At 48.1% G+C, this 27,702-nt stretch overlaps 1 protein-coding gene across 2 annotated transcripts in view; it reads left to right on the top strand.

Moving 5' to 3' along the window:
* Nucleotides 1-22,394: 22,394 nt before the first annotated feature.
* Nucleotides 22,395-27,702, top strand: part of LOC142741498 (uncharacterized) — a 36,497-nt gene continuing 31,189 nt past the window's right edge. For both annotated transcript variants that reach the window (XM_075850868.1, XM_075850867.1), the window contains exon 1: nucleotides 22,395-22,737. In XM_075850868.1, the coding sequence (XP_075706983.1) occupies nucleotides 22,435-22,737 (303 nt within the window). In that variant the 5' untranslated portion in view covers nucleotides 22,395-22,434. The remainder of the gene's footprint in view (nucleotides 22,738-27,702) is intronic.

Raw genomic sequence — 27,702 nt, 5'->3', positions numbered from 1 at the left:
GTAAAATGACCATCAGCCCCCCAACTCACGGTAAAATGACCATCAGCTCCCCACTCACAGTAATGACCATCAGCCCCCCACTCACAGTAAAATGACCATCAGCCCCCCAACTCACGGTAAAATGACCATCAGCCCCCCACTCACAGTAAAATGACCATCAGCCCCCCACTCACAGTAAAATGACCATCAGCCCACCACTCACAGTAATGACCATCAGCCCCCCACTCACAGTAATAACCATCAGCCCCCACTCACAGTAATGACCATCAGCCCCCCACTCACAGTAATGACCATCAGCTCCCCACTCACAGTATAATGACCCCTCAGTAAAAAGACCATAAGCCCCCTCCAGTAAAGTGACCATCAGCCTCAGCCCCCCCAGTAAAGTCACCACCAGCCTCCGTCCCCCCCAGTAAAATGACCATCAGCCCCCTTCAGCAAAGCCACCATCAGCCTCAGTCCCCGTCCCCCCCCCCCGATGAAATGACCATCTGCCCCTCTAGTAAAGTGACCATCACAGAGAGAAAGTGTGCTTACTCCTGGGGAAGGAATAAATAAGGAGGTATAAGAACAACAACTCCCAGCATGTCCAGGCTATTATTATGTGATATCAATGGACATTACAGGGAGGAGATATAAGAGGAGAGAACTACAACTCCCAGCATGTCCAGGATGTTATGTGATATCAGAGAAAGTTTACAGGAGGAGGAGGAGGAGGTACAACAGGAGAGAACTACAACTCCCAGCATGCCCAGACTGTTATAATGGGATATCAGAGGACATTACAGGGAGGAAGTATAAGAGAAGACAACTACAACTCCCTGCATGTCCAGACTGTTATTATGGGATATCAGAGAACATTACAGGGAGGAGGTATAAGAGGAGAGAACTACAACTCCCAGCATGTCCAGACTGTTATTATGGGATATCAGAGGACATTACAGGGAGGAGGTATAAGAGGAGAGAACTACAACTCCCAGCATGTCCAGACTGTTATTATGGGATATCAGAGGACATTACAGGGTGGAGGTATAAGAGGAGAGGACTACAACTACCAGCATGTCCAGACTGTTGTTATGGGATATCAGAGGACATTACAGGGAGGAGGTATAAGAGGAGAGAACTACCACTACCAGCATGTCCAGACTGTTATTATGGGATATCAGAGGACATTACAGAGAGGAGGTATAAGAGCAGAGGACTACAACTACCAGCATGTCCAGGACGTTATTATGGGATATCAGAGGACATTACAGAGAGGAGGTATAAGAGGAGAGGACTACAACTACCAGCATGTCCAGGACGTTATTATGGAATATCAGAGGACATTACATGGAGGAGGTATAAGATGAGAGGACTACAACTACCAGCATGTCCAGGACGTTATTATGGGATATCAGAGGACATTACAGAGAGGAAGTATAAGAGGAGAGGACTACAACTACCAGCATGTCCAGGACGTTATTATGGGATATCAGAAAACATTACAGAGAGGAGGTATATGTAATGTCGGGGTAGGGAGACAGACGGGTGAGCCCTAATCTACCCGCCACTTAGTCCCTGCCTACTTGCACGGCCCGTCCTAGGCGACGGCGTACAACTGGGCGACGGTCCCTAGTCCCTATGCTCAATAAGTGCACGACAGACAAACAGACAAGGGTACACAGAAGCTAAGGGAAATGGGGAAGTTTCCCACGGCAACACCGTGAGCAACAAGAGTAGTGAACGAGCCGAGTCAAACCAGGAGTATACGAGGTACCAAACGCAGAGCAGGAGAGTAGTCAGTAAAGCCAGAATCAATTTGAAGCAGAGGTCAATAGTACTAGCAGGAACAGCAGAGCCAGGAAACCAGACAGAATCACAGGCAAAGGAAGAGCAGGAAATGAAGGTATAAATAGACGGAGGGCGGGAGCTAGCTCCGTCTGGCCAGACCGTGATAGGTTCTCCCACTCCTCAGCCTACCAGCTTGAGTGGTAGCAGATCGAGTCACTCTATCAGACCAAGGAGCAGATGCAGACTGATTAACCACGGGCGTCGACACAGAAGCTGTGTCTGACCGATCTTTTACAGTATAAGAGGAGAGGACTACAACTACCAGCATGTCCAGGATGTTATTATGGGATATCAGAGGACATTACAGGAGGAGGTATAAGAGGAGAGAACTACAACTACCAGCATGTCCAGGATGTTATTATGGGATATCAGAGGACATTACAGAGAGGAGGTATAAGAGGAGAGGACTACAACTACCAGCATGTTCAGGACGTTATTATGGGATATCAGAGGACATTACAGAGAGGAGGTATAAGAGGAGAGGACTACAACTACCATCATGTCCAGGACGTTATTATGGGATATCAGAGGACATTACAGGAGGAGGTATAAGAGGAGAGAACTACAACTACCAGCATGTCCAGGATGTTATTATGGGATATCAGAGGACAATCACAGAGAGGAGGTATAAGAGGAGAGGACTACAACTACCAGCATGTTCAGGACGTTATTATGGGATATTAGAGGACATTACAGAGAGGAGGTATAAGAGGAGAGCACTACAACTACCAGCATGTCCAGGATGTTATTATGGGATATCAGAAGACATTACAGAGAGGAGGTATAAGAAGAGAGGACTACAACTACCATCATGTCCAGGACGTTATTATGGGATATCAGAGGACATTACAGAGAGGAGGTATAAGAGGAGAGGACTACAACTTGCGGCATTCTGGCACCATTTCTCACACGACTGCTAACAAAGTAAAGAAAAAAAATACTTACCCTGCCCAGCGTTAATGGCTCCTCTCCCTCTGTCAGGCTTCTAGTGGGAAGCAGTGGGCGGTACTCGTAACAGACGTCAGCGCGTCACGTGTGCTACGGGGGCGGAGCTTGTAGCAAAAAAAAACAAAACATTTGTTTTAATTTTTATTTTTTTTGCAGTCGATGAGCGGAGTGCCGCGGCACCCCGGTTGGGAAACACTGCCCTACACAGTGTGGTACTGTCAGCGATGGTTGGAGACTGTCAGTATGTAGGGACACAGCCCTTTGACAAGTGAATCGTAACACCCATTTGTCAATGCTCACACAGAAAGGTGGTGTTTAATATAGACGTGGCATAGCAGGGCGGTGGTGGAGTTGGGGACCCAAGCTTGGGGAACAGCCCAGGGCCTATGGTCTACTTAATCTGCCACTGATCTCACCCCAGTTCTGGATGCACAGCTAAACTTCTCATTATGGCTGTATGATGTTCTCCATGCATCTGCTGCTTTTATATATGTTAGAGATAGGAGAGTAGGATGCTCTATTCCCAATGTGTGCTGTGTATGGCAGACATGATAGCAGTTATTCTCAACCCACTAGTTCAAGGAAAACTGAGAATTAGGGCCTGTTCACATCAGCACTGGCTTTCCATTCCGGAGTTCCGTCTGAGGTTTCCGTCGGGTGAACCTCGCAACGGAAAGTCAAACTGAAACGACAGCTTCCGTTTCCGTCACCATTGATATCAATGGTGACGGAAACATTGCTAATGGTTTCCGTTCGTCACCATTCTGGCAGGTTTCCGTTTTCCCGATAGAATCAATAGCGCAGTCGACTGCGCTATTGATTCCGTCATTAAAACAGAGACCTGCCGGAATGGTGCAAGACCTCGAAGGGGCCGAGAAACTTGGAAGCGAACTTGTGAAACGGGATCGTAAGACGAATGTTTTTAGAAGACAGCCAGACCTGGACTCTGGGAGAAAACTGAGGAGGAACTCTTCTTTTCCTATCGGCATACTTTTTAATGCGATCAACTTCCAGAAGATTTCTGGACATGGTTTGCTGCCAGATGTGAAGGAAAGACCCAAAGGAAGAATTTTCTGCAGGTACTTGAGTCATAGCTGGCACGGTAAGATGAACTCGTGGATACTGACTGTACACGATGAAGAATGGAGAAGAAGCAGTAGACTCACTTGTATGACTATTGAAGGAGAATTCCGGCCAAGGCAGAAGCTGTACCCAGTTGTCATGTTGAAGCGAAACAAAATGGCGAAGATAATTTTCTAATATTTGACTGGTCCTTTCCACTTGACCATTAGACTATGGATGATAGGCAGAAGAGAAATCCAGCTTCACATCTAGCAGTGTTCTCCAGAATTTCGATGTGAACTGTACACCCCGGTCAGACACATGGAGGGGTAGTTCGTGTAGGCTAAAAATGTGCTGGATGAACAGATTTACCAGACGAGTAGCTGAGGGAAGACCAGTTGAAGGAACAAAATGTGCCATTTTGGAGAAACGGTCCACTACTATCCAGACAGTAGTACATCCAGCAGAAGGAGGTAGAGCTGAAATAAAGTCCATAGCGATGTGCTGCCAGGGGGCATTAGGCACAGGCAGAGGTTGGAGCAGACCAGCAGGTTTGGAATGGGTAGATTTATTTAAGGCACAGTTAGTACATAGTCCAAAATATCCCTAGGCAGCATGGGCCATCAGTAGTGATGAGCAATAAAGTCCAGAGTCTTGCGGACACCAGAATGCCAAGCCAGTTTGGAATTATGTCCCCTCGGAGAACTCTTTTCCTGTCAACTTGACGAACAAACATTTTTCCAGAAGGAATGTTCTTGACCTGTAGAGGGTCTACGGCAATAATCCTGGAAGGGTCAATTATATGTTGAGGACTTTCTTCAGAGTCGTCTGTTTCGAATAACCAGGACAGGGCATCAACCTTAATGTTTTTGTCCGCAGGATGGAAGTGAAGAAGAAATTGCAATCTGGCAAAGAACAGCGACCATCTGGCTTTACGAGGATTTAGTCGCTGTGCAAACTGCAAATATGTGAGATTTTTGTGATCCGTAAAGATAATAATGAGATGAGCAGCCCACTCCAGCAGGTGTCTGCAATCTTTCAAGGCCAACTTGACAGTGAGTAACTATCGGTCCCCAATGGAGTAGTTGCGCTCAGCAGGAGAGAAGAGCTTGGAGAAGAATCCACATGACGCTGCTTTCTCCTTGGAATTCTTCTGAAACAAGAGTGCTCCTGCATCGATGGAAGAGGCATCAACCTCCAAGCAGGGGCATAGCTAAAGGCTCATGGGCCCTGGTGCAAGAATTCAGCTTGGGCCCCCATACCCCTCCCCAACACCACCAGACCCTTGCGCACGCCTATGCCTTGCCCGACAGACCCCATGAATTCCCCCACAGTATAATGCCCCCCATAGTTGCCCCCACAGTATAATGCCACCACACAGTATAATGCTTTGAATAGCTGCCCCCACACAGTATAATTTCCCCCAATAGCTTCCCCCACACAGTATAATGCCCCCCCCATAGCTGCCCCCACAGTAAAATGCCCTCATAGCTGCCCCATAGTATAATGCCCTCATACCTGCCACCCCATAGTCTAATGCCCCCCGTAGCTGCCCCACAGTATAATGCCCTCATAGCTGCCGCCCCATAGCTGCCCCACAGTATAATGCCCCTATAGCTGCCCCTACACAGTATATTGCCACCCTACATACAGTATAATGCCCCTATACCGTATAATGCCCCCCATAGCTGTCCCATACAGTATAATGCCCCTATACAGTATAATGCCCCCATACAGTATAATGCTTCCCATGGCTGCCCCATACAGTATAATGCCCCCATACAGTATAATGCCCTCATAGCTGTCCCATACAGTATAATGCCCCATACAGTAAAATGCCCCCATAACTGCCCCATACTCTATAATGCCCCCATAGCTGCCCCATACAGTATAATGCCCCACCCATACAGTATAATGCCCCCATAGCTGCCCCATACAGTTAATGTCCCATACAGTATAATGCCCTCCGTAGCTGCTCCATACAGCATAATGCCCCCATACAGTTTAATGCCTCCCATACAGTATAATGCCCCATACACTATAATGCCCCATAGCTGTCCTGGGACACACATTCAGTTGGAAGCGGGACCAGCTCAGTCAGCTGTGTTTGGCAAAAGGCTTAGGGGCCCGGTCACAGTTGCGACCGTTGCGACCCCTATAGCTCCGCTGCTGCCTCCAAGGCAAACTGTCTCGTCACATCATGATGATGAAGAACAGAGGCAGGAGTGAAGACGTTTTTGAGGTTGGAGAATGCCGACTCTTGACTGGGGCGCCCCCTCCCCAGGGTATCACAAAACCGCCCCTTGTAGATAGTGCCTCCCTATATATTCTGCCACACAGCGCCCCTATAGATAGCACCATACAGCCCCCCTGTAGATAACGTCATACAGCCCCCCTGTAGATAACCTCATACAGCCCCCTGTAGATAACGCCATACAGCCCCCCTGTAGATAATGCCATACAGTCCTCCCCCTGTAGATAACGCCATACAGCCCTCCCCCTGTAGATAACGCCATACAGCCCTCCCCTGTAGATAACGCCATACAGCCCTCCCCTGTAGATAACGCCATACAGCCCCCCTGTAGATAATGCCAGACAGCCCCCCTGTAGATAATGCCAGACAGCCCCCCTGAATATAACGCCATACAGCCCCAAACCCCCCCTTGAGATAACGCCATACAGCCCTAAACCCCCCCTGTAGATAACGCCATGCAGCCCCCAACCCCCCCCAAAAAAAAAACAGCCTATAGTTTGTCCTACAAAAGAGATGTATCCCCTATCCACAGGATAGGGGATACATGTGTGATCGCTGGCAGCGATAAGGAGACTGGGGAACCGAAAGTCCCCCGAAGTTCTCCATGCACAAGCGCGACCGGTGCACAATTCATTTCTATGGAGCTGCCGACAGACCCCGGAAGTCTGAGGTTTGTCATGGAGAACTTCTGGGGACTTTCAGTCCCCCGTTCCCCTTATCGCTGGGCGTCCCAGCGATCCCACATGTATCCCCTATCCTGTGGATAGGGGATGCATGTCTTTTGTAGGAACAACCCCTTCAGTGGCGTCTCGCTGTAGCAGCCATAGTGGCTGCTAGCGGAGCCTCCGGCCATGGGAGGGTGGGCCCGTGCCTGCGGGCGGCACGTGCCCCCTCAAGCTGCGGGCCCCGTAGCAGCCGCTACGGCTGCTACAGCGGTAGTTACGCCACTGAGCGTAGCCCAGCAAGCTCGGCTGTTAGCATACTAACGACCTCCTCTTCTTAAAGTAAACAGGCAGCAGCGGGAGCCGGACAAGGTAGGACGGGGCTCAGTGGTCAGCCTGTTCTAGAGATAGATGGGGGTCCTCCCTCTGGAAACCACATCTATCTGACATATATGGCATATATGGCATATTCTGTGGATATTCCATAAATGTCCAAGATGGGAAAAACCCTTTAAGTGTAAAGTCTGTCACCAGGTTTATGCTGAGGGCAGCATAAAGTAGTGCCAGAGACCCTGATTCCAACGCTGTATTACTTATTTTTCAATGATCAGTAATTTTTATAAAATTCACTTTATCTCCTGCGGCCCCCTATTTATGGGCTGAGTTGAGCCAACTGTGGGAACTTGGTAAAGACTTTACAATGTTACTTTCTTTGTGACCTGTTACACACAGTGGCATAGCTGTAGGGGTCACAGCGGTCGCACTTGCGACCGGGCCCCTAATCCTGGGGGACTCACAGGGCCCCCATTGCCACACTTCCTGGTTACGGGCAGGGCTCCTTCAGATGTCACGTTCACATGGTTGACTCAGTGTACCATGTGACGTGACGTCACGTGAGGGGCGTTCCAGCCGCTGTGGAAGAGCCGGTGCGGAAGATCATGAGGACTCCAGGTGAGCTGCAAAGTGGGCCCGTAATGTATGTGTGTTGTATTGTGTGGTCTGTGTTTGCAGTGTAAAGAGGAGAGAAGGGGGCTTTAAATTACAGGCCCCTCCTCTCCTATCTCCACCGCAAACACAAACTGCACGATACAATACAATACAATACAAACTGTGGGTCGCGACCGTCTGGGGGGGTTGTGTAAAGATCTCCGGGGGGTCGCGAACCCCTCACTGAGGTCCCAGTTCCAACTGTATTTGCGTCCTCAGGATGCAGATTCAGTTGAATTTAATGCTAGAGAAAGGAGCTGATGGCTCCTTCCTCCAGCATTCACTGTGCTGTGAGCCATTAGCGGCTCGGCGCAGGCAGGCGCGATTTAGGGACGTCATCGCGCCTGTCTGTGCCGAGTCACTCAACACAGGGCAAAGGAGAAGGACCTGCTCCACCAACCGTCGTGGGAACGGGGATAGGTAAGTAATTTTATTATTTTTCTATTATGCATATTATATTGTATAGGGGTGGCTGATATGGTGGCAGCTATGAGGGCCATTATACTGTATAGGGCTGCTATGGGGGCGTTACACTGTATGGGGGCATTTGTAGGGGCATTATACGGTGTTGGGCAGCTATGAGGGGCATTATACTGTATGGGGTCTGCTATGGGGGCATTATACTGTATGGGGGGCTGATTTGGTGGCAGCTATAAGGGCATTACACTATTGGTCGTCAGGTATGGGGGCATTACACTGTATGGGGGGCTGATATGGTGGCAGTTATGGGGGCATTACACTGTGGCGGGGACAGCTTTGGGTGCATTATATTGTGTTGGGGCAGCTAAGGGGGCATTATACTGTGTGGGGGGCAGCTATGAGGGGCATTATACTGTATGGGGCATTTATGGGGGACATTATACTGTGTTGGGCAGCTATGAGAAGCATTACACTGTATGGGGTCTGCTATGGGGGCATTATACTGTGTGGGGCAGCTATAGTGGGCATTTCACTGTGGGGGCAGCTAAGGGGGCATTATACTGTGTGGGGGCAGCTATGAGGGGCATTAATACTGTATAGGGCTGCTATGGGGGCATTACACTGTATAGGGGAATTATACTGTATGGGGGCATTTATGTGGGGCATTATACTGTGTTGGGCAGCTAGGAGGGGCATTATACTGTATGGGGTCTAATCTGAGGGCAATATATTGTGTAGGGCTGCTATGGGTGCATTGCATTGTGGGGGCAGCTAAGGGGGCATTATACTGTGTGGGGGCAGCTATGAGGTGCATTATACTGTATGGGGCTGCTATGGGAGCATTATACTGTATGAAGGCATTATACTGTATGGGGGCATTTATGGGGGGCATAATGTGTTGGGCAGCTATGAGGTGCATGATACTGTATGGGGTCTGCTATGGGGGCGTTATATTGTGTTGGGCAGCTATCAGGGGCATTATACTGTATGGGGGCATTTATGGGGGGCATTATACTGTGTTGGGCAGCTATGAGGGGCATTATACTGTATGGGGTCTGCTATGGGGCATTATACTGTGTGGGGCAGTTAAGGGGGGCATTATACTGTGTGGGTGCATTATACTGTATGGGTGCATTTATGGGGGCATTATACTGTGTTGGGCAGCTATGAGGGGCATTATACTGTGGGGGGCAGCCCACTGTTGGGGGCAGCTAAGGGAGGCATTATACTGTGTGAGTGCATTATACTGTTTGGGTGCATTATACTGTGTTGGGCAGCTATGAGGGGCATTATACTGTAAGGGGTCTGCTATGGGGCATTATACTGTGTGGGGCAGCTATGGGGAGCATTATACTGTGTGGGGGCAGCTATGGGGGTATTATACTATATGGGGGCAGGAACGGTGAGCATTATACTGTATAGGGGCAGATACGGGGAGCATTATAATTTGTGGGGATAGCTATGGGGGGCATTATACTGTGTGGGCATCCATGGGGGCTGTTGGGCATAGGCGCGGGCAGGGATCTTGTAGTGTTGGGGAGGGGTAGGGGGGCCCAAGCTGAATTCTTGCATCAGGGCCCATGAGCCTTTAGCTATGCCCCTGGTTACACCTATATATTTGCAGTATTTACAAGGCACTTCCCGTCTTACTGTATAGAACATATTTTTTAATTTTAGTACCTCATTAACATTTCACATTTGTTTCTCTGTGTCCTCTCTGTTCCTGGCCGTTAGTGCAAGGTGTCAGCTGTAATACACAAGCCCGCTCCGAACTTCAAACCCATGCACAGGCACGTCCTGGTGCGTCAAGGGATTAAGCAAGTTTTAAATTGTTTTTTATTAAAAATTTGTTTTACGTTTTGAAACAACAGATTGGGACATACTGTGCGGGCCAGAGAGTGGGAATATTAATGAAATGGTGGATGTGGTTTCGGAGTATATAAAATTTTGTACAGATAATATTGTCCCTACGAAATAAGTGAGGTGCTATCAAAACAATAAACCTTGGATTAGTAAAGAACTAAAGGGAGTCTTGAATATGAAGAAGCAGGCATTTAGGTTACGTGATGAAAACTTGATACATAACGTACAGAAGGAATTAAAGTGTAAACTGAGGGAGGGAAGAGAATCTTACAGGAATTTTTTTTTAAATAAGCCGTCAAATAATAATATAAGGGATGTATGGGTAGGTATGAAAAAGATTACAGGATTGGAATCGCAGTGTGAAAATGTGGATGGTAATATGGTTAGGACTAACGAATTTAATGAGTTCTTTAATAGATTTAATGATGTAGGTGTACAGGCGTGGGACGTGTCACACAGAGTTGATTATGGGGGATTAGGGTGTATACAACGACCTATTGAAATGTCGTATGATGGTGGTGATCTCTCGTTAGTGATTACGGAAGATGAGGTCACTAGAGAATTGAGTAGGCTAAATGTAAAGAAAGCTTGCGGACCGGACCAGATATGTTGTAAGGTGTTGAAGGTTTGTGCAGTTTAGTTAGGAGAAATTTTGGCTAAACTATATAACATGAGCATAACTCATTGTCCCGGTCTTGTGCAAGATTTCTTGGTACCGTTGCCTAAAAAAAGTAGCTATGGTGAATTAAATGACTAAATCATCCAGTAGCCCTTACGTCACATATCATGAAGGTATTTGAGAGGCTGGTGTTGACCTATTTGGCAACGTTAGTGAGTCAACATCTTGACCCACTACAATTCGCTTATCGTCCTGGAATGGGGGTTGAAGATGCAGTAATTTATTTATTACATTTATTACAGTCGACTGCGATATTGATTTAGTCTAAAAAACGGAAACCTGCCGGAACGGTGACAAACGGAAACCATTAGCAGTGTTTCCGTCACCATTGATATCAATGGTGATGCAAACGGAAGTGGTTTCCGTTTGACTTTCCGTTGCGGGGTTCCATGATGGAAACCTCCGATGGAACCCCTGAACGGAAAGCCAACGCTGATGTGAACAGGCTCTATCATAACATTTTAAGTAGATAAAATATAGAGTTTACCCAGAATTAACAGCTACAGATATTCCTCTGATTGAAGCCATCTGTCGACAATGCGTCGCCCATAGACTCCCTGGTTAAAAAAAAGTATACTTTAGGGGGGCGTGGCTTTGCAATGGTGGTGTGAGGACGTGCATTCCAGGAGCTCCGGACCCACACCACTCACAATCTCCTACCACGGGCTCACTTACCTGCTCCAGCAGCGGGATGACTAAGGGTCGGCACCGCAAGAGTCTCTCGGTCACTCCCGGTACCACGTCCATTGACAGGTTCCTCCGCTCCAGTCGTGATGGGGCTTCCCCGCGGCCCTCCTCCACTCCCGCTGTAGGCCGCAGTCGGTCTCTGCCAGCACGAGGGGGCTCTCCTCTTTCCAGCACCTTGGCTCCGGTGTGCTCAGTCAGTGGCTCTCAGGACTGCTCCCCTGCCACTTCGTCTCCGGAGGTAGGTCCGTGTGGAGGGGCCATGTCTGTGTCGGCTCCTCCGGTGACAGCTGCTGCTCTCCTCCCCCCGCTGTCCCAGCCTGGGTTAGGACAGGAAGATGGCCGCCGGGTATTACAAGGCGCGGCGGTTCAGGCGCCATTTTCTGCCACCGCGTCCCTGCACTCTCCTCCAGTGGACTGGCTGCACCTTAGTCAGGGAACGCCAGCCATTTTGAGGGGCCCACTCACCCCCTCAACCGTCCTGGGGGACCCTCATCCTGCCTCATCTACGGGCCCCCCCCCCTCCATGGAAAGGACCCTAGCTGAGCTGTGGGAAATGGTGCGGGTATTACCCACCAAATCAGATCTAGATGTACGCCTCTCCCGGCTGGAAGAGAAGCATGACCAGGCCATCGGGGTGGTTTCTTGAGACATACGCTTATTGGCCGCACGGGTGGATGCATTGGAGCGCCAGAACTCCATTCACACCACGGACATCTTGGCCCTCTCTCAGACTTTGGACACCCAATCTACCCAAATGCGGGACTTCTCACTGCACCTGGATGATGTGGAGAACAGGGGAAGGCGGAATAATCTGAAGTTGAGAGGCTTTTCGGAATCTGTGCCGCCGGAGGGGTTATATGATGCCGTAACTCATATCTTTAATAAGCTCATGGACAGACCACGCGATATGGCCATTGAAATGGATAGGGTACATCGCCTGGCAAGCCCTCGGAACAGGGAAGGTAATCGCCCGCGAGATGTCATTTGCAGAGTGCACATTTACAAACAAAATGAGGACATTGCACGGAGAGCATGGGAGAAGGGGGCCATTCCTTTCCAGGGCTCTGAGGTAACCATCTTGCCGGACGTCTCCAGACTGACTCTACACATGCGCAGGGTGGTTCGCCCCCTGCTGGAGGCTACCAAAGAGGCGGGCGCTACCTACAGGTGGGGTCATCCCTTCCATGTTATTCTCCGCCGCCAGGGGCAATCATTTGCCGTCCCGGAGGACCTGGAAGATGCCTTCCGCTTTCTGGAGATCTCCCCAGTGCGGCTCCCGGATTGAACAGAGCCACCGCCATCGTCCTTTCCTAGAGGTGGTCCTTACCCGGATCCTGCGCGCCCACTTCTGCCTCATCCCAGAGACGGACCACGTGAGCAGCGGACACCTGGACGGCGCTCATCCCGCAGAGACTGACCAGCCTACGTCCGGACGTCTAGTTTAATTCTCTTTCCATAGGGGTGTCGGTTGGGGCCTGCATACTCTGTGCGTTTAACATTTTTCTTTTCAGTGTTCTACGGGAGGGGCAGATGCCGGACTGAGGGAGGGGGATCATGTATGGGACATTGGGTTCAGCTTGTTGGGTCTGGGGTAAATGTCTCAGGGGATCTCTATCTTCACTTCCAGCTGATCCGATGTCGGGGGCCGGGAGGCCCAATCCGCCCGTAATAGTTAGTCGGTGGAGTCCGGGGTTCCGGTTCGTTCATTTTTGTGCTCCTCTCAGTTTAGTTTTAGTGGTAACCCCTAGGGGGATTGCCTCTTTGCACCGCCGTCATTCTACGTTCCCCATTAGGGTTCAGTGCTGTTTTGTCGCGTTCAGGGGGTAATTTCCTCCTGGGAATGACATAATACGCGAAGTATTGTTTAGGGGTTTTGTACTCCGCCATTAGTGGGGCAGTATTATTCCACTCTCTGGATATTTCTTCCCTGTCTAAGGGAGTTTCTCTCTCTCTTTTCCTCTTTTCTTCCCCTTTCTGTCTTCCCTCTTTCTTTCAACATGTCTAACGTCATTATTGTTTCCCTGAATGCTCAGGGCCTGAACATCCCAGAGAAGAGATCCTCCATTCTCCATCTTCTCTGGAAAAAGAAAGCGCAAGTGGCGTTTCTTCAGGAAACTCACTTCCGGGTGGATAGCATACCACGGTTGACGGACTCTCACTATACGGAGGGGGGTATCACAGTGCTTCGCCGGACTCCAAGACCAAAGGGGTCTCCATTTTGATCTCGCGCTCTCTTCCTTGGGAGCACGTGGAGACTCGCACGGATGGAGCGGGAAGGTTTCTCTTCATGAAGGGTAGGTTGGCTAATACATTGTTCACATTGGCTTCATACTATCTCCTTAACACTGGTCAGGTTGCCTTTCTGGAAAGGGTTTTGACGGAGCTGGATGGTTTTCTGGAAGGCACTCTCATACTGGGGGGGATCTGAATGTTACTTTGGATCTGACAATGGACTCCTCGCGTGGGCACTCGTCTTTACCCAGGTCTGCACACCGCCGTATACGTCGGTTGTTACATGAACACCAACTGGTAGATACATGGCGGCTCATGCACCCAACGACAAAAGATTACACTTTCTTTTCTGCCCCCCACAACACATACTCCAGAATGGACTACTTCTTTCTTCGCCACTCCCATTTATCCGACCTCTCCTCAATTTCTATTGTTGACATTACCTTTTCGGACCACGCAATCATTACTCTTACACTCTGTCTCCCAGCGGCTCACCCTCGCTCCTGGCAGTGGCGTTTGAATGACTCACTCCTGCAGGATTAGACGGTGGTTTCGGACATACATAGGGATCTCCGGGAGTATTTTGCCACGAGTGTTTCTCCAGATGTAGATCCGCTCTGTGTTTGGGAGGCGCACAAGTGTGTGATTCGCGGCTCCTTCATTCGGATCGGATCTAAACTTAAAAAGGAGCGGACTGCACACTTGCGTGACCTATTGTCCCGCATACACCTCCTGGAGAAGTCCCATAAAGCCTCCTTGGATCGAGTTGTGGGGGCGGAGCTGGGGCAGTTGCGTGTTTAGGTTCGTTCTCTCTGTCTTGCCAAGGCTAGGGCCTCCCTGGTGAACTGTAGGCGACATTTCTACGAATTTAGTAACAAACCTGGCAAGACTCTGGCACGGGCACTTAGGAAAACTCGATCCCGTACCTACGTACCTCACGTACAGGCCCCCAGAGTTGGGAGTTAACACCTCCCCCAGGATATCTCTGAGGCCTTCCGAGCGTATTACCACTCCCTCTACAATCTCCCTCAGGCCTCTCCTTCCGCAGATGGGGGGAACCGACTGGAGCAGATGGAGGCATATCTCCGCTCATCGGGGATGAAATGTATCCCGCAGGAGGCTATTGCAGCCTTGGAGGAGCCTATTTCTCCAGAGAAGTGGTCCTGGGCCTTGAAGGATTCGCCGGTGGGGAAGGCGCCAGGTCCGGATGGTCTGCCCATTCAATACTACAAGGTCTGCTCAGACCTCCTAGCTCCCCATTTCCTACAAGCCTACAACTCCCTTACGGAGGGGCGATCTCTCCCTCAGGATGCTCTGAGGGCATACATCACGGTGACACCCAAGGAGGGGAAGGATCCCTCCATCTGCCAAAATTGTTTCCAAAGATCTTGGCCCCCTCCTCCACAGTATGATTCGTTACGATCAGGTGGGCTTCATGCCTCTTAGGGAAGCTCGGGACAACACCACTAGGGCAATTAACTTGATTTATCACGCGGCTCCTTGGCTCTGCCCACGCTTTTACTGTCCACGGATGCAGAGAAGGCCTTCGACAGGGTCGATTGGGACTTTATGTTGGCCACTTTGCGGCATATTGGGTTGGGTTCTCATATGGTGCAATGGATTTCGAGCCTCTACTCATCTCCCTTGGCCCGGGTTAAGGTAAATGGTACCCTTTCCTCCCCGCTCACTATATCTAACGGCACGCGGCAGGGCTGCCCTCTGTCTCCCTTGATTTTTATTTTGTGCCTGGAGCCCTTCCTTTGTCGGGTTCGCTCCAATCCGGACATAGCGGGTGTGTTAGTGGGTGGACGGTCCCATAAGGTTGCTGCATATCCGGACGACCTTCTTTTCTTTCTCACCGCACCCAGGATCTCCTTGCCCAATCTCATGGCGGAGATGAGTAGATACTCGAAACTGTCTAATTTCAAAATTAACTATCAGAAGTCGAAGGCTCTTAATATATCTTTGCCGCAGTCCCTGGTAGACGAGCTGTCGGGGTCCTTCTCCTTTAAGTGGGCTAGAGACTCGCTCCAATACTTGGGGGTCCAGCTTTACAGGGATCTATCTCGCCTTTATGCAGTTAACTATCCTCCTCTCCTTCAACGTGTAAAGAGCGATCTCGATTCCTGGACGACGGGCACCTTCACGTGGTTCGGCAGATGTGCAATCTTTAAAATGAACATCCTACCGTGGATTTTGTATTTCTTCCAGGCCCTGCCGATTCACATCCCTCGTACCTTCTTTCAAGCCTTGTTGTCCTTACTCCATCGTTTTAACTGGGTGGGGAAACCGGCCCGTATAGCCCGCTCCATGCTTTTTCGCTCTAAGAGTGAGGGTGGAGTGGGGCTCCCGGACTTTGTCTCTTACCACCAGGCTTCGCACTTATCGCGCATTCTGGATTGTTTCCGCCACACGGAGGTCAAACAGTGGGTGTCGATGGAACAGTCATTTATGGCAGTTCCTCTGCAGGCCCTGCCTTGGTTGGGCAGGGATACCCCCCTATCGGCGCAGACACACCCGACGATTGGACCCTCCTTAGCGGCTGCGTCTCGGCTCTTTCCCCGGAAAGAGATCTCCCCTTCTCCGTCCCCCCTGTTCCCAGTCTTGGGCAATCCGGCGTTTCCTCCGGGGTGGGAGCGGGGTCCATTCAGGAGCTGGTTGCGGGCAGGTCGGGGTCACGCTTCCCATTTCATACATGGGGAGGCCTGGATGACTGGTCCACAATTAGCATCTCTGACGGATCCTCTTCCTTTCACTCCTTGGCAGGTCACTCAATTGAGACATGTTCTTGCGTCCTTGCCTAACCCTGCGGAACACGCGCGGGACAAAACACCATTTGAGCTCCTTTGCGTAGGTACAGGCTTGTTGTGTCATTCACTATCCAGACTATATACCCTACTGATCTCCCCATCCACTCTTCCCACACCTACTTATCTGCTCCACTGGGAGAGGGACTTAGGCCTAACACTCACAGCTGAACAACAAGACCGGGTGTATACTATGACACATAAATCATCCATGGCTAGCAGGTATCAGGAGGCGGGATATAAGATCTTAACGCGTTGGTATAGGGTGCCTTCCAGATTGCATGCAATGATTCCGGCGGTCTCGGCTCTGTGTTGGAGATGTGGAGACCAGGTGGGCACGATTTTACATATTTTTTGGGAGTGCCCGAGGCTGACATCGTTCTGGTCAGAGGTATGGCGTATCTCCTCCAAATTCACGGATTTCCAGCTCCCGCGTACGCCGGCCTTCTTCTTGCTCCATCTGTGCGAGGCTCCGTTGTCCACATATCGCCACTCCGTGGTTCGCCACCTGGTGAATGCAGCTAGGGCATGCATTCCAGCACTGTGGAGACAAACCGGTGCACCGTCGATCAGCATGTGGTTTAGTAAGATACAGGAGATCATGAGAATGGAGGATCTCACAGCATCCATGAGAGGCACCCACGCCGAGTTCCTTAAGACTTGGTATCATTGGGTCAGGTTCCAATCTTCGGTGGAGTTCAGGAACATCGTGGCCTCTTGAATATGTTTCTGCTGCTTAGGGGACACTTCTAGTTCTCCTCCCTCCCTTTCCTCTTTCTGTAATTTCCTCTCTTTATTCTTTCTTTATTCTTTCTTTAGGATATGCTTACCCTCGGGCCTCTGTGCATGACTGCAGGTCCAGGATGCATAGGGGTTTGTTCCAATTATAGTCTAAGATATTCCTTATTGTTCATTTGACATTCAATGTGACCACTTATGCTGGCCTGCGTGCCGATGTATACTACAGATGCTTATAATTTTGGCATTATCGTGTTTTGTTTGGAGAAAATCGAAAATAAAAGAATTTATAAAAAAATAAAAAAAAGTATACTTTAACCTACGTTTTTTACTGGCTAGCTGTGACCAGTAGGTTTTTTCAACATGGGAATCTATTGGTGAAGGATGGCTTCCATCAGAGGAATGAAGTTTTTTTTTTAGTAAGAGAGGACGCATTTGTATTTTGATGTGCCACAAATATCCGATCAGTAGAGGTCTGACTGCTAGAATCTCCGCATTCTCGTGGAGAGTTGGTCACCTAATTTTCGGTTTTTGAAAAATTGTTAGGTTATTATTTTTCCTTTTTGAGGAGAAAATGCTTGCCGATAGTAATTTCCCGAAAGTATTGTTATAATCCTTTCTGCTAAAATTACATTATTCATTATTTCCTGCACAAATAATCTGTACATTTGCTGTTCTAGCCATAAATGTAAGTATATCACGTACGAACTTCATATGACCTGCTGGCAAATCATTGCATGTAATATGCTTAGAATATAGAAGCTAGGGGCGTAACTAAAGGCTCATGGGCCCCGATGCAAAGGTTCTTCTTGGGACCCCCAAACTTCTCATGGCCGACGGCCCACAGCTTTCAGCTGCATCAATGGGTCTCCTAAGTGACCCAACGATGCAGCACTATCAGCCAGGTGCGTCACTAAGGTCTTGAAACGTCAGGGGAATTAGCCCCAATACACAGGGCTGCCATAAGGGCAGTACTAGTAGTACTCCCGTCAAGGGCCCGGCCACATGGCTGAAGCAAAGGGGCCCGCCGGGATGTCGTCGCCACCCCCTGGACTGTCGATCCCCCCTCGCAACCCTCGCGGGCCCCCTCGCAGCGCTCGCGGTCCACCCCTCGCAACACTCGTGGTCCCCCTCACAACGCTCATGGGGCCCCCTTACCTGTTGTAACTTCCCGACCTCGACGGGGAAGATTCAGCATGTAAGCAGAAGCTCCGTGTGGAGATCCCGCCTCCCTAGCTGCTTCTCTACACAGCCGACTGAACCTGCAAGCTGGTGAGTGTTTCCCCCCTCTCCATTCTGCTTCCCATTCCTCCTGACCCCACTTGTAGAATATATAAAGTATGTAAAAATGTTTTGTTCCCCCCCCCCCCCGATTTTCGCAATCGTGGCAAAAATGGCGCAGTTTTGCTGCGATTATATAAAAATCACTGCAAAACCGTGTGATTTGTGCCACGATTCCGAAAATTGCATAAAATAAATGATACAAAACATGAAAAAATAGTGCTGTTAGGCTATATTCTCACAGTGCGGTCAAATCACGTTTTTGCTGTGATTTTGCAAAAATTGTGGCCAAAAAATGGGATTTGACCGCACTGTGTAAGGCTGGTCATTAAGGCTTTATTCAGACAGCCGTGTTTGGTCCGTGATATATACGGAACGTGTATCGGCCGTATTTCCCAGGCCGACCACAATTCATGGAGCCGGACTCCTAGCATCACAGTTATCAATGCTGCTAGGAGTCCCTGCCTTTCCGCGTGAATACTGCCCCATACTGTAATCATTTCAGTATGGGACCGGGGACAGTATTCCCACGGGAAGGGAGGGACTCCTATGACTATAGATAACTGTGTTGCTAAAAACCCGGCTGCCTGAACTGTGGTCGGTCCGGGAAATATGGCCAATACACGTGTAAAGGATCTGCCAGACACAGCTTCTGTGTCAACGCCCATAGGTAATCAGTCTGCACCTGCTTCTATGTCTGTGAGACTGACTCCATCTTCCACCACTCAGGATGGCAGGCTTAGGAGTGGGAGAGCCTATCACAGCCTGGCCAGACGGAGCTAGCTCCCGTCCTCTGTCTATTTATACCTGCCTTTCCTGTTCCTCCTTTGCTTGTGATTCTTCTCTGCTGGTTTCCTGGCCCTGCTGCAGCTTCTTGAACTACTGACCCTCTGCTTGTTTGACCTTGGCTTTACTGACCACTCTTCTGCTCTGCGTTTTGTACCTCGCTCATCTCCTGGTTTGACTGGCTCGTTCACCTCGCTTGTTGCTCACGGTGTTTCCGTGGGCAACTTCCCCATTTCCCCGGCTTCTTTGTACCCTTGTCTGTTTGTCCGTCGTGCACTTATTGAGTGTAGGGACCGTCGCCCAGTTGTACCCCGTCGCCTAGGGCGGGTCGTTGCAAGTAGGCAGGGACTGAGTGGCGGGTAGATTAAGGCTCACCTGTCTGTCCTGTCTCCCTACCCCATCATTACAACACGGTCCGTATATCACAAACCGAACATGGATATCTGAATAAGGCCACTTACTTGTCTCCTATATTTGGTGTGAATTGCGCACTGAAAATTCACTACAAATTATATAAGGCGATATTTAGACGAACGTATGTGAAATCAGCCGTGAAGAACGGCCATTTTTCACGGCTAATTTGCGCCCATGCGGGACCCGTTTTCACAGATCCCACAGAATTGAGTCTATTGAAAATGCACAAAAATAGGACATGTCCTATTTTTTTACAGGCCCTTCACACGGTCCGTTAAAGCAACGACCATGTGAATAACCCCATAGAAATACATGCAGCCGTGTGACGGGCATTAAAAAAAACGTCCTTCACACGGACGATTAACACGTTAGTCCGAATAAGCCCCAACTAATGTGAATGGGGTCTGTCAAAACCTCATGCACTAGGAGCAGAAAAAAAATCTGCATGGAATTTAGGACATGCTGATTTATAACCCCATAACGCAATATCACGTAACTGTACGTGATAAGGGTTAGGTATGTATGGGAAGTATAGAGTGAGTTCACAGGCTGAGCTCGCTCCATACACAGCGGGTGATGACTGTGTTACGCAGCCGACACCTCACTGCAACGGGCAGAATCAAAGATCACTTTGATTCCGCCCGTTTAACACCTTAAATGCCGCGGTCAATAGCGACCATGGCATTTAACGTGTTAGAATCAGTGGGGTGCCCCCTGAAACAAGCCATCAGCCCCCCCCCCCCCCCCGACGCATGATCTGCTGTTAACTGCTGCCATGTTGTATCTGGCTGGTCATAAAAATGGAGGAACCCCACATCGTTCTTTCCAATTATTTTTTTTTTTTTTAATTACATGGGGTCCCCCCCATTTTTCATAACTAGCCAGATACAATACAGCAGCAGCAGCAGGCTAGCATTACCGGGCTGGGAAGGGCCACTGTGTTTGGCCTTTCCCAGCCTAATAATAGCAGTCTGTGGCCGTCCCAGTGCCCGACCCTCACTACGGAGGGTTGGGTACAGGATCGTTCGTACCTGGCTCTTCTCGGCACCCCTGATGGCGGTAGGTACGGAGGTAATACTGGGGGTTAGTGTTAGCCTCTGCACCGGCTAACTCTAAGCCCCGCCTTAGTAATGGACGCTGTCAATCAGTCAGCGGCCATTACTAAGGCGGTAGTAATAAAATTGAAAAAAAATACAAAGACATAGAAAAACAGGTTTATTGAAATAACCCCCCCCCCACACAACCCTCATTAAGCATTTTATTGATAATAAAAAAAAAGCCGTCATCGAAGTAGACCTCGAATCCGACGTAGTCCAACGACCAAACCTGTAAAAAAACACAAACAGAAAAAAAAAAACATTAGTAAGGGCCTGTTCACATCACCGCTGCTCTTCCGTCGAAGGTTTCTGTTGGGTAACCCCTCAACAGAAAGGCAAACTGAAACCTCAGCTTCCGTTTTCCTCACCATTGATCTCCATGGTGAAGGAAATGTTGCTAAAGGTTTCCGTTTATCACCGTTGTGACAGGGTTCCATTGTTTTGACGGAATCAATAGCGTAGTTGACTGCGCTATTGGTTGCGTCATGAACAACGGAACCCTGTTGCAGCGGTGACCAATGGAAACCTTTAGCAACATTTCCTTCACCATGGAGATCAATGGTGAGGAAAACGGAAGCCCCCCCAAAGGTCTTTTCTTCTCTTTACAGACTATAAAAAGAAAAAAATAAGTGTAAAGTGCAAAAATATGCTAAAAATGATAAAAAAAAAAAAAAAAGAAACCTGCATTGTCTATAAAAAAAACCTCGCAAAAATCACGTCGCTAGCCCGACAAATAAAAAAGTTATAGCCGTTTGGCTGTATTCACAGGATAATATTACGTCCGTAATGGACGGAATGTAATTCGGCCGCAAGTCCCGGATCGAACACACTGCAGGGAGCCGGGCTCCTAGCATCATAGTTATGTAAGACACCATTAGTCCCTGCCTCTCCGTGGAACTAGTGTCCCGTACTGAAAACATGATTACAGTACGGGACAGTTGTTCCGCAGCTCCGTAATTTCAGGCGTATCGGACGTGTACGTGTGACCATACCCTTAGGGTATGTGCACACACACTAATTACGTCCGTAATTGACGGACGTATTTCGGCCGCAAGTCCCGGACCGAACACAGTGCAGGGAGCCGGGCTCCTAGCATCATAGTTATGTACGATGCTAGGAGTCCCTGCCTCGCTGCAGGACAACTGTCCCGTACTGTAATCATGTTTTCAGTACGGGACAGTAGATCCACGGAGAGGCAGGGACTCCTAGCATCGTACATAAGTATGATGCTAGGAGCCCGGCTCCCTGCACTGTGTTCGGTCCGGTACTTGCGGCCGAAATACGTCCGTCAATTACGGACGTAATTAGTGTGTGTGCACATACCCTTACTAACAAGTGCTAAAAAAGGCTAAACGGTGTCTCGTCCTGAAGGCTCAAAATAGCCCGGTCCTGAACTGGTTAAATGTTATAGATGTATAAATGCTCTACATTAGTTTTTGCTGGTTTGAGGTGTGCTGGGATGGGGTAGTTAACCCCTTCATGTTGTGTGGAACGTCATTACTATTTTATTCTGGCTTCTCTGTACTAGAAGCCAATGTCAAGTTCACACTAATGTCTGTACGTTATGCAGATATGTCCAGCAGGTGGCAGTGGAGGCCAGCATTACCCTTGCGCGTCTTCCTCTTCCTGTGCTGGAAGAGGCGCCGCTTTGAATGCCCATACACTTTTGGAGGGCGGCGTTAGTATGGCTGCGGCAGTGTCGCCCGGGCTGCAGTGGGACACGCTGGAGCAGAGGAAGCACAAGGGAGAGAACCTATATTATCAGTTATACGTGTGGAAGATGCAGCAGCTTCCCGCAGACGTGCACATGTTCTGTGACCCGGAGACGTCCGGCCGCCGCAGGAAGGAGCTGCTACACATGCTGAGGAGCCTGGAGGAGGGGTCCAGCTGCCAGCGCCTGCAGATCCTCTTCTCCTTCTCTGTGCCCTGCACACAGGTGGTGGATCTGCTGTGTGCCCTTAACTTACCACTGGTGTCTGCCGGAGCTGTGAGTGTGCTGTGCCAATCTCCTGGGGGTCATCTAATAACTACATAATGCGGTGAACTTCATCTACTGCACCTGTTTATTCCAAAGATCTAAAGTTCAAGGGTCACTGTCATTTCAACTAACTTCTAATATCTTGCAGAGACGTGTCAGAAGATGTGATTAATGGGGTCTGGTGCTGAGACCCCCAATGATTGCTAGAATAAAGCGGCTGCGGTGTGGGGGTGTCGGATCTTGACTCTGAGATGTCAGAAGGTAAGTGAAATGACAGTGACCCGTTGGGGTGTATTTATACGGGCCTTTAATGTGCCGCATAGACGAAAACCACATTGATTTCACTGCAGTTTTGCAATGTGCAATTTTTGCTGGTGAAATACATTTAAAATCTTTTTGGTTGCGCTCTCACATTGCAGCGGTGGCATGCAAACAAAACCACGCCCACATACTGTGGCCACTGGTATTCCCAGGAAAATCGTGCAACCGTTGGCAACTGCATTTGCGTGGTTCCATCGGCATGCCGCCACCGCAATGTGAGAACGCTTAAGGACACGGACAATTTTGGCCTTGAGGACAGAACCGAACAGAACAGTTTTTTTTATATTTCCCTCTTTGCATCCCGGCGCTCATAACTTTATTTGTGGTTTTTGTACGGCGTAGTTGTATGAGACTTTTTGTTTTTTTCGGGACGAGTTGTACTTTACGTAGGTGCCATTTTTTGGTACAAATACATTATTATTTAATTTATCTAAATTTTTATTTTGGTGAAAATGCAGAAAAAAAAAAGCAGTTCTGCTGCAGTTTTTACACCGCACATCAATCGTCCTTAATAATGTTATACATTTATTGTACAGGTTGTTACGGTCGTGGCGATACCAAATATGTCTAGATTTCACTTTTTGGGCCTTTTTTTTTTTTTTTTTTTTTTTTTTTTAAAAAAATCCCATAGAGGGATTTTGTCTTTTTTTTTAACTGTAATGTACTGGCATATATCTATATCTATATGCCAATACATTAGTCTGTGTACTGATAGTACACAGGCAGTTGTTAGGACATACCTAATTATGACCTAACAGGAAATATGGTCAGACAGCCCTGGGGTCCTTCAATAAGTTTCTCTTCTCTCCGCCGTTAGAACAGGGCTGCGGCTGTGTATTACAGCCATTGCTTCAGTCCTCATTGCGTGATCACACAGGACGAGAATGCTCGTCCTAATGCGGAAAGCACCCGCCGCTCAGGATGAGTATTCTCGTTCTGTGTCGGCAACCGGTTAAAGTGATTTCCATTTGATCTTATAATAATTGTAATACTTGTGAAATGCCAAAACTGAACCTTAAATCCCTTATTTTTTTTTTTACACTTATCAGGAGTTGTTCAGGTAATAGTGCAAGGCGAATTTTATATTCAATATGGCCTCTATATACTGGATAGTGTAGAGGAGATGTGCCGATCGGCAATACAACAGGTCCTCTGCTCTCTCCATTCACAACACACAGCTGACGGTGCCAAGTGGGCATCCACTGGGAAATATGATTCCCCAATGCTGCTCTGCTCTATTAACCAAAATGCTCCCGCTCAACTCCGCTATTTCCATCATTCCCATAGACTTTGAATGCTGCGGCAGCATGCAGCTAGACCGCCGCTCTGTTCAATGTTCTTGTCACTGCAGTCGAGCAGTAAGGAAGATCTGGAGGTTCAGGACCCCCGTTCTCACGATCGGTGGGGGTACCAGTGGTGGGGGCCAGATCTCAATTATCACCTATTCTGTGTAATAAGTGATATTTGTCAATTCTGGGAATACCCCTTTAACCCCTTAAGGATAAGCATGTTTTCACTTAATGGACCAGGCTATTTTTTGTTCAAATATGACATTTCAGTTTGTGGTAATAACTTTGGAATTATTTTATTATTTCAAGCGATTCTGGGATTGTTTTCTCGTGACACGTTGTACTTTCAGTTTGTGGTAAAATTTTGTCGATACGTTCAGTGTTTATTTGTGAAAAACGCAGAAAATTTGCAAAAATTTGCATTTTTATAAACCTTTTTGAACATTCTTTTGTTTTTCTAGGACGTTACAAGGCTTAGAACTTTAGCAGCAATTTCTTACATTTTCAAGAAAATGTCAAAATCCTTCTTTTTTTTTTTCTGGACCAGTTCAGTTCTGAAGTGGATTTGAGGGCCCTTTACATTAGAAACCCTCCTATAAATCACACCATTTTAAAAATAGCAACCCTCAAAATATTCAAAACGGCATTTAGAAAGTTTTTTTTTTTTTAACCCTTTGGGCATTTCACAGGAATTAAAGGGGTTTTCCAGGGACACTAAATTTTTGACCTAACATTCTATGTAACTTTTTAATAAAGTTGCTAATATATAGTCTGTATTAAATCTGAAGACTTTCCTTCCTATTCTGCCTGGCCGGAAGTTCTGATTTTCATCTGTCTTTTTTTTTTTCTCTCGACACCGGCTCGTGCACGAGAGTTATTATACACACAGTCCTGTGTCTATACCTCGCTGACCTACGTAACGACACAGGGCTGTTCTTTACTCATTATTCCGCTCCCTCTGTGTCTATTTGCCCTCCCCACTAGTTCTCCCTTCCCCTTTAGTTTATCCCGCCCACCTGCTTTATCTGAGGTGCGATCACAGGATCCTGTGACCGCACCTCAGATATCTAATGTGATCCCCATCATCCCTAAATATATGTACCCCATATATATGTAAATATATATTCGTGCTGCTATTGAAGTGCAAGCAAAGAATGAACGAGTGGACATTGAGGAGGCCATGGTCCAATAGGATACCTCAAAACCCGGGACTTCTGCCGTACACCTGGGTTTGAGGAATCCTATTGGTCCACGGCCTCCTCAATGTCAGCTCCGTTCATTCTTTGCTTGTACTTAAATAGCAGCACGATTTCCTTTGTGTGCATGCTATTCCCCAATTTTCACTGAGGAATAGCATGCACGCAAAGGAAATTCAAGCGTAATCAAATAGGTGGGCATTGAGGAGGCCATGGACCAATAGGATGCCTCAAAACCCGGGACTTCAGCCGTACACCCGTATTTGAGGCATCCTATTGGCCCACAGTCACCTCAATGCCCGCTTATTTGATTACGCTTCAATGCCCGCCCCATTTGCCTCTTATTAGTAAAAATCCTCAGTGCTCGTGCGCTGCACGGCCTGAGAAAACAAATGTGCCCGGAAAACCCCTTTCAAGCAATGTGGAAATGAAATTGACAATTTTTTTTTGCAGAAGGTCTGTTTTTTAATCCATTTTTTTTCTGTAACACAGAAGCTTTTACCAGAGAAACGCAACTCAATATTTACTGCCCAGATTCTGCAGTTTTTAGAAATATCCCACATGTGACCCTAGTGTGTTACTGGACTGAAGAACCGGCCTCCGAAGCAAAGGAGCACCTAGTGGATTTTGGGCCCTCCTGTTTTTAGAAGATATTTTAGGCACAATGTCGGATTTGAAGAGGTCTTGTGGTGCCAAAACAGTGGAAACACCCCCAAAACTACACCCCTCAAGGAATTTATCAAGTGGTCTAGTGAGTGTTTTGATCCCACAGATCCTTTGCTAAATTTAGTGGAATTAGGCCGTGAAAATGAAAATCAGTTTTTTTTTCTAAGAAAATGTAGTTTTAGCTCAGATTTTTCCCTTTTCACAATAGGAGAAAAAAGCATACCAACATTTGTATAGTAAACTCTTCTGAGCATGGCAATACCCCATATGTGGTAATTGCTGTTTGGACACACGGCAGGGCTTACAAAGGAAGGCGCACTATTTGGCTTTTGGAGATCAAATTTTGCTGGAATGTTTTCGGTTGTCATGTTGCATTTGCAAAGCCCCTGCTGGCCATATCAGTGGAAACCCACAAAAAGTGACCCCTACAGGCCTCAAGGAATTTATCAAGGGCTATAGTTAGCATTTAGGCCCCACAGGTTTTTTTGCTGATTTTTGTGGAATTCGTCTGTGAAAATTAATATCCACATTTTTTTTACACTAAAATGTTGACATTTTTCATTTTCACAAGAGGTAAAGGAGGAAAAAGCTGCCATACAATGGTAAAGCAATCTCTCCCGAGTACGGCAATACCCCATATGTGGTAATAAACTGCTGTTTGGACACACGGCAGGGCTCAGAAAGGAAGGAGCGCTACTTGGCACTGAGGTTTTGCTGGTTTGGTTTTCGGGTGCCATGTCGCATTTGCAAAACTCCTGTGGGACCAAATCTGTGGAAACCCCCCAAAAGTGACCCCATTTGGGAAACTACACCCCTCAAGGAATTTTATAATTTCCCTGGACAAATGACAGGGTTCAGAAGTGAAGAGCACCATGCGCGTTTGAGGCCTATTTTGGTAATTTTCACGGCATTGGTCCACAATTACATGGCTCTGAGGTCAAATCGTAAAACATATCCCCAAGTAGTGACCCCTATTTTGGAAACTACACCCCTTAGGGCATTTTAAGGAGTGCGGTGTAGTGAGCATTTTGACCCCACAGGTGTTCTCCCGGATATGGCAATGCCGTATATGTGGACGTAAACGGCTGTTTGGGCACGCTGTAGGGCTCAGAAGGGAGGTAGCGCCATTTGGCTTTTGGAGCGCAGATTTTGCTTGGTAGTTGTTCTGTTTGGGGTTTTGCTGGTATTTCAGTTTATAATGTGGGGGCATAAGTAAACTGTGGAATACATGAGGGCATAATAAGACGGTATAGTAATGCAGTAAATAAATAATCGTGTAAGATCAGTGTCGCACTGATAAATGGCACCTAATCTTACTGCTTTTGGAACACACCTTGCATATTTTGCTTCGCCATATTCTGAGAGCCAAAGCTTTTTTTTCTCCAACGGAGCTGTGTGAGGGCTTATTTTGGTGCGGGACAATCTGTAGTTTTCATTGGTACCATCTTAGGGTACACACGATTTTTTGATCACTTTTAATTCCGTTTTTTTGGAAAGCAAGG

The sequence above is a fragment of the Rhinoderma darwinii genome, chromosome 2 (assembly GCF_050947455.1).
Source record: "Rhinoderma darwinii isolate aRhiDar2 chromosome 2, aRhiDar2.hap1, whole genome shotgun sequence".
Taxonomy (NCBI): domain Eukaryota; kingdom Metazoa; phylum Chordata; class Amphibia; order Anura; family Rhinodermatidae; genus Rhinoderma; species Rhinoderma darwinii.
The sequence above is the reverse complement of the archived record's forward strand: the minus strand, read 5'-3'. Positions and strand labels throughout refer to the sequence as shown.